Source organism: Camelina sativa, chromosome 9 (genome assembly GCF_000633955.1).
Source record: "Camelina sativa cultivar DH55 chromosome 9, Cs, whole genome shotgun sequence".
Lineage (NCBI taxonomy): Eukaryota > Viridiplantae > Streptophyta > Magnoliopsida > Brassicales > Brassicaceae > Camelina > Camelina sativa.
In genome coordinates this window covers 6,366,195-6,378,577 of record NC_025693.1, presented here as the reverse complement: position 1 = coordinate 6,378,577, position 12,383 = coordinate 6,366,195, and the positions used below count along the sequence as shown (strand labels likewise).

General features: G+C 38.3%; 2 protein-coding genes across 2 annotated transcripts in view; one reads left to right on the top strand and one right to left on the bottom strand.

The window, feature by feature from the left end:
- Window positions 1-3,375, top strand: part of LOC104715061 (zinc finger CCCH domain-containing protein 41-like) — a 7,404-nt gene extending 4,029 nt beyond the window's left edge. The window contains exons 5-8 of the mRNA XM_010432514.1: window positions 2-17; window positions 533-1,699; window positions 2,087-2,401; window positions 2,548-3,375. Of these exons, the coding sequence (XP_010430816.1) occupies window positions 2-17; window positions 533-1,699; window positions 2,087-2,401; window positions 2,548-3,030 (1,981 nt within the window). The 3' untranslated portion in view covers window positions 3,031-3,375. The remainder of the gene's footprint in view (window position 1; window positions 18-532; window positions 1,700-2,086; window positions 2,402-2,547) is intronic.
- The window catches only part of LOC104710611 (chlorophyll a-b binding protein 151, chloroplastic), a 12,475-nt gene continuing 3,985 nt past the window's right edge, over window positions 3,894-12,383 (bottom strand). The window contains exon 3 of the mRNA XM_019229876.1: window positions 3,894-4,610. Within this exon, the coding sequence (XP_019085421.1) occupies window positions 3,980-4,610 (631 nt within the window). The 3' untranslated portion in view covers window positions 3,894-3,979. The remainder of the gene's footprint in view (window positions 4,611-12,383) is intronic.

Sequence of the window (12,383 nt, the reverse complement as noted above, 5' to 3'; positions counted from 1 at the left end):
TTGTTGACGATGTTCAGGTATGTTTTCTTGATTAATTTTGCCTTTAGTTGTTTTAGATTTATCTAGAAAACACAATATAACCTAGAGTGTTTACTAGATATTTGATAACTATTTGCATGATCCTCCACTGAGCTGGAATATCAGCACATCTATGTTTCTTGCATATGTTGCTAGTAGTATGACCACTTTACTCCCTTCAATAGTACTTCTCAGTGATGTTGAGGTTAAGTTCTTTAATGTGTTCAGCAGTAGCTTTTACCTGGCGTGATAATAGTATGACCATTTTACTCCCTTCAATAGTAGTTCTCAGTGATGTTGAATTAAGTTCTTTAATGTATTCAGCATTTGCTTTACCTGGCATGACTCTCAGAAACAGCCAAACTCCATTCTGATTCTTGGATGCATGTTAATGATATATTGAAATCATGGTTGTTGAACTGCAAATACTTTGTACTGCATGATAAATTTCTTATAGTTACCATTTTATTACTTCTCTAAGTGATTAATTTTTCTTCATTTTCCAATTGTGCAGAGTCTATCACAGTTTAACCTTCCTGTTTCAGTCCCTGGTGCACCTCATCTGGCAGCTTCTTCCAAACCGGTGACTGCACAATTTGGGGGTGCTAATTTCATGAATGCTAAAGGAGCTCATGGGAGGATTAACGAGGTTGGAATGACTGTTGATGGTTTGGGTTATGGGGATGCATATCCTAGTGCTGGTGGAACTGATTTTTATGATCCTGATCAACCTTTGTGGAATAACAGTACTGGTGAAACGTCAGGTGCAATATCTACTCTAAATTCTCATGGGATTGATGAGAATGTAGCTCCAGTGGATGACAATAACCAAGATGGCGCTGAAAATGGATGTGGTATTCGAGATTCTAGAAGCACAAGTCAATCAGTTTGGGGAAGAATGCGTGGTTCTAATAGTCAAGCAAATTCGAAAGAGAAAACTGATGCAGTATTAAATTCATCAGCTGGTCTTGAAGATCAATTAAAGGAGGTCTCAGTTAATATATCCCGACATGGTAAACAAAATTATGTCGGTGAAAGTGTCACAAAAGTTGTTGATTCATCAAGTACTTCAAATGATGCAATGAACAATACAAGGAAATCAACTCAAAAGGCAATGCGGACTCTATTTGTGAATAATGTTCCCCACGAGAGCAACAGAAGGGACCTCATTCTTGCCCATTTTCAGAAGTTTGGGAAAGTTATTGATATTCACATCCCATTAAATAGTGAGCGAGCATTTGTGCAATTCTCGAAACGTGAAGAAGCTGAATCTGCTCTCAGGGCTCCTGATGCTGTGATGGGTAACCGCTTTATTAAACTTTGGTGGGCAAATAGAGATAGTATACCTGATAATGGCCTGTCCACTGGCAATGGTGCTTCTATGAAGGGTCGTGGTATGACTGCTTCTGGAGGGCAGAACCAACTTCCGATTGCTGCAGCTTTGAAAAGCAACCATGTAAATTCCATGGCAAAGGGTCCTGCCTTTCACACTGGTGGAGCTCCATCCTCCTCTGAACAGTCTAAGCCTGTGGTGGCTACTAGTGGTCCAAAGGTTACGCTGCTTCAGCGGAAGAAAGCAGACACTCTTGAGCAGTTGAAGGAGACACTTCGGAAAAAACAGGAAATGTTGGAGCAGAAGCGTAACGAGTACCGCAAAAAATTGGCGACACTTGAAAAACAAGTACGACCAAGTAACGAAATCCCTTTCCATTTTTTTATTCAATTCCGGTAATACCTATTCAAAAGAGAATAACAATTTTGCAATCACTATAATTCTAGAAAGTTAAGCAGAAGTAGAAGTTAAGGTTCTGCAAATTTGAATCTCAGAAGTGTCTTTTGGAAATTGAAGTAGTGTACAGTGCTAGATAAGTGCAAACCTTATTTCTGATTTTATTATAGCATTTAGTTTGGTTCACAAAGATTTGAGTAGACATATGTGCGTCGTGATATATTTATTTTTGCTTAGGATGTCTTCAGCTAATGACCTTGTCTTACTAAATATCGCATAGATGCAAATGAAATTATTTACTTGATCAACATTAATATCATCTTGCGCTAATCTTCTCAGGGTACGGTTGTCAAGGGCGAGGAAGCAGATGAGCCAGATGCTAAGCGCGCTAAAGTAGACGCAGCCTCTGATTCCGGTGCTGCTATTGCATCACCAAAAACAGAGTCATCAACAGATAAGAGAGTGCCTATCCAGAAACCACTTTCCACTTGCAAGCTAAGCACAGAAACACCATCTCCTGATTCAAAAAACCTGAAGCAGAGACCTTATTCGTATACCACAAGTTTGAAAGCTCCTATGGCAAATAGGTATAAGTTGGATAACCGCACCACGACCATCAAAGTGGTTCCTCCTTTGCCAACTGGGTTAGCTGATGTATGTCCCATTTCCCTTTTTCTTCTTTATGAATGTGCAAAACTTTCTCACTTTCGATATTAAATAGGCTAAATACTATTAAATTCCACCCGGATTATTAAGTATTTGAGGGACTTACGATGCTTTGAACTATTTTTTACTTCCAGGTGGCTGTCTTAAAGGAACATTTTTCTTCTTATGGCGAAGTCTCAAAAGTGGAACTGGAAGACAATGTGTCCATTGATAGTGGCAAGGACCATGAAACAGATAACGAAAACCGTGCAGCTTGTGTCACATTTTTGAAACGCAGCGCAGCCGAGAAAGCATTAGCTAATGCAAAGTGTTGGCAAGAACACATGTTGCAGCTTGTGTGGGTAACACGTCAAAGCAGCAGAGAGAGCAATAATAACAGCAAAAGCAAGTGCGCTTCTAATGACCCAAAACCAGCAGATGAAGTCAAGACCTCCTCTACAGAAAAACTAGAGAATACAAATGTTTCTGAAGACAACGACAGTACTTTGGATAAACAAGAGACCAAAGAAAGCGACAACGATAACAATAAAAGTAACCACGAGTCCATCGAAGGAGCTTCTGAGGCGATTGTAGCTACAGGAACTGATGAAGATCAGTCTGAACAAATCCGTGAGTGAGGTAATCTTTTTGTCTCAGAAGCATATCTTTTGATCTTGGGATCTGGTATTAGTGATCTTTTTCTCCGTTTTAGGCTATTTAGCCAATTCGTGAGACGTTAATATTTGTTGGTAGCAAAAGATATATCTAAGTAATTTTATTTTTTCCTTTTTTTCGATAGTAGAATGTGAAAAAGAAAAGAGAGAAAAGAGAAGACAGAAAAAAAAAAGTGTATTGTTACATTTGGCCTTCCAAGAACATTTGGTTGGGTCTTTGTATCAGCAGATCTTTGTGTTTTTTCCCCCAGTTATTTAGCTGCTATAACAATTTCGATTCTGTTGTATATAGTCTTGGACATTTTGATCCCTAGTTCGTTTAATCTATAGTGGAGGAGAAATCTGGTTCGGAAGCCGTTTTGAAAGTTATATGCAATGTTAGGTAGACTTGTATTCTTTTTTCTTTCTAGGATTGGAATCTTCAAGCTACGGTGTAGTGTATTTGTTTTCGTTCAATTTTAACATTTATAAAGGAACAGTTAGTTGTAAACAAAATTCAATATTTGTAAATAATTTTATGCATCTCAAGCATTTACAACTGGTTGAATTTGGAAAGTTATTGCTTTGTTCCAACAGCAGACTTTCTAGCAACTGACTGTACCACTCAGTGACTCAAAACATGAAAATTACACTTGCCGAACCGCCGAAGGAAGCAAGACTATGAAAATATCCGGTTTCACATTCTCATATGTTTGTACTAAAAGTTGGTACTTGGTATGATGGTGTGTTTTCCGAGAATGGTCCTAGGTATTTGGATGGGCAATATTTAATGCAGATATCTCGGATGCGAATTTCCGACCTTAATGCAAATTTCTGGCCAAAGCGAGGATATGGAACCAAAATATCATATATTTAGGGATACTTAAATGCATTGATAAATGTTATAACTTTACATAAATGATCCGATCAAACTCTATTTTCCGGGGACGAAGTTGGTGGCGAAAGCCCAAGCATTGTTAGCCACAGGGTCTGCGATATGATCGAACAGGTTCTCGATCGGACCTTTACCCGTAACAATGGCTTGAACAAAGAATCCAAACATTGAGAACATTGCAAGACGACCGTTCTTGAGCTCCTTCACCTTCAATTCGGAGAAAGCCTCTGGATCCTCTGCTAGGTTCAACGGGTCAAACGCCCCGCCTGGGTAAAGCGGGTCAAGTCCTTCACCAAGAGGACCACCTCCGATTCTGTATCCTTCAATGAAACCCATGAGCACAACTTGACATGCCCAGATAGCCAATATGCTTTGCGCATGGATCAAGTTAGGGTTTCCTAGGTAGTCAAGCCCTCCTTCTGAGAAGATCTGAGATCCCGCCTTGAACCACACGGCTTCACCGAATTTGACTCCGTTTTTGGAGAGGATCTCCGGGAAGGTGCAGCCCAAAGCACCCAACATTGCCCATCTACTGTGGATTACTTCGAGCTCACGGTTCTTTGCGAATGTTTCTGGATCAGCGGAGAGACCGGCTGTATCCCAGCCATAGTCTCCAGGGTATTCTCCTGTTAGGTATGATGGTGTGTTTTCCGAGAATGGTCCTAGGTATTTNGCAACAGAAGGGACCTCATTCTTGCCCATTTTCAGAAGTTTGGGAAAGTTATTGATATTCACATCCCATTAAATAGTGAGCGAGCATTTGTGCAATTCTCGAAACGTGAAGAAGCTGAATCTGCTCTCAGGGCTCCTGATGCTGTGATGGGTAACCGCTTTATTAAACTTTGGTGGGCAAATAGAGATAGTATACCTGATAATGGCTTGTCCACTGGCAATGGTGCTTCTATGAAGGGTCGTGGTATGACTGCTTCTGGAGGGCAGAACCAGCTTCCGATTGCTGCAGCTTTGAAAAGCAACCATGTAAATTCCATGGCAAAGGGTCCTGCCTTTCACACTGGTGGAGCNTCTGTTACAAGTTTTTCTTGTTAGATGCTAAAATTAAATGGTTTGGTGATTGATTTAGGCATTTTGCTATACTAGAAATGAGGAAACAAAAACTAATGGGTCGTTAAAATATATCCAAAGAACCTAGCTAAACCGAATTCGAAATAACCATAATTCAAGTGTATTTTCATTTTTTTTTTGTTTAATGAAAAGTCTAATCTTGAACCGAAACCAATCTTTAGCAGTTTCACTTTTAATTGTTTACTACCATGTTAAAATGGAAAATCTCTTATCTAGAAAAACAAAGATGAGTGAAAGAGAGAGGGATTAGGGATGGAACCAGATGCTCTGAGGAGTAGACTTGACGGTACGACGCATGACGATACGACCACCGCCGTTGGAGGATCCAACTTTGCGGAGGAGATCGTTGGATGGCTTTAGAGCCGTTTGGCCGGCGAAAGAAGAGTGTTGGATTGCTGAGGTGGCCATTGCTTCTTCTAGACAAAAATAAGTGAGATGAGATGTTGTTGGTGTTATTATGTTAGTGAATTGGAGACTTCGATTTTATATTAGTGTTCATTTTGTAGGAAAATTGGCATATAGACAGGTCAGTGAGTTTTGATTGGTTGGATTTGGATTTCCACAAACTCAACTTTAAGTGCAGGAGATATAGAGGTTATGGTTCTGCCATGTGGCAGAGAAGATCTTGTGGGGTGAGCGAAATATATAAAAACCCAACAGGATAATGTACTCATGCTATCTCGCTTATTGGCTATCGTCTATTGGTTATGCTTGCGATTGCCATGATAACAATTATTATTATTATTATTTTTTTTTTTTTTCCTTTTGAAGATATATAAATTACTAGATTAGACGGGTTTTAGAAATGTCTATTTAAATAAAATTTTAAAAGAATATATTTTTTGTAAATGAAATATTTTTTCTAGAAATAAATAAATAAATAGTTTTAGCTAGAGATAAGGTTTTACTTTAATACACTAACATATTTTTATATTTTAAAATTATTATTATAATTATTTCAACAATCTAAAGCTATATTATCAGCCACCAAAATATTCTTTATACATTAATCATTACAAATATTATTACAGGAGGATTATTACGGGAGGTCAAATCTAGGGACCAAGCAGAGGAGTAGCTAGTCAACCAAGGACCAATATTGTCAAATTTCAAAAACGTTCCATAACTTATTCATGTTTTACATGGAGTTAACCCGTCAAAACTACATTTTATTAGAATCCACATACAATTTTACTCTATTTTTTTACCACTAATAATATGTTCTTACATCCAAAAATATTTTATTGTTAAAGTTTGCTCTTTATCACAACCTATAAAATGACTTTGTGAACAAATCAAATTAATTGTTGTTTATTTACTTTCAATTTGACGTAGTTCCTTTTCACCACTAAAATTTATTTGTGACAGTTTGTATAACCACTAAAATATTTGTTTCAAATTGTTTACTCAAAAAGTATTGTAGAATAAGAAAAAAATATCTACATGATTGCAATGAGTTTATGACCAACCCAATAAAATTTGAGAAATTGAAAGATAGTTAATTTGACATAATAAAAATAAAAATTGAAAATTATAAGCACAATGATATTATATTCTTATATAATTTAGAGATATAAAATATAAACTAAAAAAAATAATTTAAAAATAATACAACATTAAAAGAAATTTAAGAAAAAAATAAATATTGATCTTACATATCCTTAACTAAAGAAAAAAAAATTCAGAATAATATAAACAGGAATATTTTAAAATCATCACGAATTTCTAATAAGAAATCAAATTTAACTAAATAATATAACTAAAATCTAAAAATACTGCAACATAATTAAATTAAAATATTAAAAAGAAAGAATAAACAAATATTGATAGTTAATAGGTTTAAAAATTTTTCTTCTTAATTTAGTTTTTGTTAGTAAATTTAGAATTAACACATGTCAACATCTTATCAATATAGGTAACACATATCACAATCTTGTTAATTTTGACATCACTTTTTAATAAGATACAGATAGGGTCATTACAGACAAATCTTTGCTATTAGCCAAGATGGGCATTACTTAGACATAGAAAATTGATTATCTTAAACTACTAAACGAATAAGTCAAATATAAACTCAGGACAACCGAGCCATAGAGTTCTTTAACATGAGAAGAAGCTCCTCATCCTCGAATACTTTATGTAGCCAAGACGGATAACCCAATGCGCCACATATGAGTGAACCCTTGAATCCATAGTTATATTTTGTGCGATGAGAGTGACTTACTCGTAGAAACCTAATAAGCCCCATCAGGTCTATATTAGGAGGAAGAGCAAGGAAGGAACATCACATGTGGAGCAATAGTGGAGCACGTGCGGATTGATTTGTTACTTGGAGTATATAAACATTTGTAAAATGAGTTTGTTGGTTATGTTGATTGTGAGGGAACAGAGTCGTGTGTGGCTTTGAGGGAGACGATTATGATCTAGCTGCGTCTAGAGGCCTCTCTGGTTCTTGTTACGTTGTATCGTTGAGTGATTCAGATAATAAAAAGGAGAGTTTTTTTTTCTTATCAAATGGTGCGATCGTGATCTGAGATAGAATCGAACGCTGAAGGAGTTAGGTTTACGCAAATTGGATTCAAGAAGACGATTGGGAATATGGTTATGGCGCAAGATCTGTCACCGATTCGCGAGTTACCAGCAGAGGAGGGAAATTTACGAGAGGTTCACCGATATGGGAAACAAGATTTGTCGATCAGAATCGCGAATCGATTCAAAGTTGGATGTATTATGGATGGAGCTGGGTACCAAAATTGAAAGTCAAGAGCCACAATTGGTAGATCTGGGAAGGAAGATGGATTTGCTGCTTCACGCTTTACCTGGGAAAGAGACCACAAAAGAAATTGGAGGATCGAGCAATTCCAGAATCATCGCACCCCAGGATCAAACAAATCAGGTACAAAATTCTTTCTCGGAACCTTGCCGTAGTATGATTAGGCCAAGGATCAGAGAGAACTTGTTAAAGAATGTGGAGATGGCAGTATTTGAGGGGATTGGTACCTATGGTTGGATCGCCACTGTTGAAAGATTTTTCAGAACAGGAGGATATAACGATGCAAAGAAGATGGCGTTGGTAGCAGTGAGCTTACAAGGCGAAGCTCTCAGTTGGTATAATTGGGAAATTAACAGACGAGAATTTGCGAGTTGGGAACAGTTTGAAACAAGCTTGTTGTTGCGTTTTGGAAATTTGAAGATCAGAGGTCCAATTCAATGCTTGTTCTGTATCAAACAAACAGGTTCCAATGCTGATTATGTGCAGAGATTGAAGACTTATCATCACAAGTGTTAGGATTGGATTATAAGAAGTTAGAAGGGATCTTTTTGAATGGTTTAACACAGGAGATGCAGGAATTGGTACATATGCAGAAACCGAGAAATCTTCCTGAAATGGTAGCTGAGGCACGAGCTATGGAGTCCAATATTATCAGAAGGGTCGTTCAAAAAGAGTTATTACTGGCTAATAAGGAGAACAAGGAGACAAGTGGACCAGAATATAAAAGTAACACTTATCACAACAATAACAACTGGAAGATGAAGCCTGTTTACACTGAGACCTTACAAGCTCCTGAGAAGCAGACAGTGAAAACAGAACAAAGACCTAGAAGACATAATTCAAACAGTGAATTGGATGAGAAAAGAAGGAAAGGACTTTGTTTTAAATGTGATGGACCTTGGTCAAAGACTCATAACTGTCCTAATAAGGAATTACGAATCTTGACTGTGTTTAATGGGTATGAAGTAGAAGTATTAGAAGGAGAAAGAGAAGAAGCAGACTTGGAGGAACCTACCGGTGAGTGTATGGCCTTATCCTTCTCGTCGTATAGAGGCATATATTCCCATTCAACAACCAAGGTCAGGGGAACTGTGGGAAAAACTGATGTGCATGTCATGCTGGATAGTGGTGCATCACACAATTATATCTCCCCAGTAGCAGTTAAGAAGTTAAGACTGAAGTGTAGAGAGGACCCAAACCTAAAAAAATCATACTGGGAACTGGTATAATAGTACATGGAATAAGGGTTTGTGAGAGAGTTACCTTTTCAGTTCAATGGTTGGAGTTCACCACAGACTTTGTGGTATTAGAACTGGGTAATCTCGATATCATTTTGGGCGTGTTTTGGTTGAGTACCTTGGGTGATTGCAGTGTGAACTGGCAGAAGAATGAGATGTCTTTCTTATATAAAGACAGGATAGTTACCTTAAAAGGAGAACCAGACTTATACAGTTCAAAGCTATCCTCGAAATCACTGTCTAGTGGATTTTCGGTTAATAAGAAAGGAGTGGAGGTAGCATTATGTAGCCAGCAAATGAATCAAGGAGCCTTACAACCGTTAGATGTGGACATTCAAAAGTGCTATCAAGGTTCGAGAAGGTGTTCGACGTTCCTACTGACTTACCACCTATTAGGGGCAGGGAACATTCGATCTCCTTGTTACCTGGGAATAATGCTATCAGCGTTAGACCTTATCGATACCCACATGCACAAAAGGAGGTTATGGAGAAAATGGTGAAGGAGATGTTATCATCGGGGATCATACGACCAAGTCAGAGTCCTTTTTCAAGTCCAGTGCTTTTGGTTAAAAAAAAAGATGACAGTTGGAGATTCTGCGTTGATTATAGAGCCTTAAACAGAGCAACAGTGGCTGATTATAGAGCCTTACCAATGATTGATCAGCTATTAGATGAGTTAAATGGGTCAGTCATATTTTCAAAACTGGATCTTCGTGCTGGTTATCATCAGATTAGGATGAAGGAAGAAGATGTTCCAAAAACAGCATTTAGAACTCACGATGGTCACTATGAGTTTCTAGTAATGCCTTTTGGATTGACTAATGCTCCTGCGACTTTCCAAGCTTTGATGAATGAGCTATTTCGACCGTATCTCAAGAAATTCATACTTGTGTTCTTTGATGATATCTTGATTTACAGTTCGACAAGAGAGAAGCATGTGGAGCATCTAACAGTTGTTATGGAGATCTTAGAGAAACATTAGTTGTTTGCTAATAAGAAAAAATGTTTGTTTGGTCAGAAACAAGTGGACTACTTAGGCCATATCATTTTGCAGGAGGGGGTGTCCACAGACCCGGAAAAGACAAAGGCCATGGCACAATGGGCGACCCCAAAGTCAGTGAAGGACTTGCGAGGATTTCTTGGACTAACAAGATATTATAGGAGATTTATCAAAGGATATGGGGTGTTAGCAAGGCCTTTGACAGACCTGTTGAGGAAAGACAGTTTTGAATGGTCTTCGGATGCTCAGTTGGCCTTTGACAGATTGAAGAAAGCAATGTCAACTGCTCCAGTCTTAGCATTACCTGATTTCGAAGAGATTTTTACGGTGGAGGCTGATGCATTGGGTTTTGGCTTAGGGGCAGTATTGATGCAAAATAAAAGACCAATTGCGTTTTTTAGTCATGGCTTAACAGCTAAAGAGCAACTCAAACCGGTTTATGAAAGAGAATTGATGGCAATAGTCTTGTCTATCCAAAAATGGAAGCATTAGTTATTTGGGAGGCATTTTGTAGTGCATACAGACCAGAAAAGTCTAAAATTCTTATTAGACCAAAGAGAAGTGACGATGGATTATCAGAAGTGGTTAATCAAGTTGCTGAATTATGATTTTAAAATCATATACAAGCCAGGAGTTGAGAACACTGCAGCGGATGGTTTATCACGAATGACTTAACCTGATGGAGTGTTGTTGTCTCATTCGCTTATGGCTTTGACAGTGCCAACAGCGTTACAAATCCATGACATATACGAAGAAATAGACAAGGATGCAGACTTGCAAAGGGAAGTGCAAAACTGCTTATCAAAACAATCAACACAGTTGAAATTTTCAGTGAGGAATGGAAGGTTATGGTACAAAAATAGATTGGTTTTGCCAAAACAATCAAAGTTCATTCCATTGATATTGAGTGAGTATCACAATGGACTGTTAGGAGGACATTCAGGTGTATTAAAAACAGTAAAAAAGATTCCACAGTCTTTTCATTGGGATGGCTTGCGAAGTGATGTTCAGAAGTATGTAGCAGAATGTGATATATGTCAGCGACATAAATACTCGACCTTGTCCCCAGCTGGCCTCCTCCAACCTCTTCCTCTGCCGCATCAAGTGTGGGAGGATATCTCCATGGATTTTGTAGAAGGTCTTCCAAAGTCTCATGGAAAGAATGTGATTCTGGTTGTAGTGGACAGGCTGAGCAAATACAGTCATTTCATGAGTTTGAAACACCCTTATTCACCTTTTGATGTGGCAAGATTGTTCATCAACGATGTAGTTAAGCTCCGTGGATATCCTGCTTCAATTGTTTCGGATCGTGGGAATACATTCTTGAGTGCTTTTTGGAAGGATTGTTTTAAATTAGCAGGAACAAAACTGAAATACAACAATGCGTTTTGCCCACAAACAGATGGACAAACTAAGGTTTTGAATCGGTGCCTAGAAACATATCTCAGGTGTTTTGCTTCCTCTCATCCCAAAACTTGGCACCAGTACTTACCTTGGGCTGAACTCTTGTATAATTCGACTTACCATACATCGTTGAAGGCGACACCTTTCAAGGTTCTATACGGTCGTGATCCCCCAGCATTGGTTCGTTTTGAAGGACAAGCTACCAAGGTACCGGAATTAGAAGCCTTGCTGAAGGAACGTGATTTAATGCTGTCTCAAATCAAAGCTCATCTAATCCATGCCCAACAACTGATGAAAAACAATGCTGATAAGCATCGACGTGATATTGAGTATTCAGTTGGTGATTTTGTTTTCCTAAAGTTACGACCATATCGACAACAATCTGTAACGAGAAGAGCCTGCCAGAAACTAGTAGCGAAGTATTATGGTCCATATGAAGTGATGGAGAGAATTGGTAACGCAGCATACAGGTTACAATTACCAACAAGTTCCAAAGTCCACCCAGTTTTTCATGTCTCGCAGATCAAGAAGGTGTTAGGCGAGCATAAACAGGTCATTCCATTACCAGAGATATTCAACGAAGATAATGAATTGGTCATTGAGCCTGAAATGGTATTGGATACTCGCTACAATGCAAATGGTGTTTTGGAGGTGTTGGTTCATTGGCGAGGCCTTCCTGACCATGATAACATATGGGAACCTGTCAAGGAGTTGAAGCAGCAATATCCAACCTTAACGCTTGAGGACAAGCTGAGTTTCGAAGGGGGGGGGGGTATTGATAAGCCCATCAGGTCTATATTAGGAGGAAGAGCAAGGAAGGAACAGCACGTGTGGATCAATAGTGGAGCACGTGAGGATTGATTTGTTACTTGGAGTATATAAACATTTGTAAAATGAGTTTGTTGGTTATGTTGATTGTGAGGGAATAGAGTCGTGTGTGGCTTT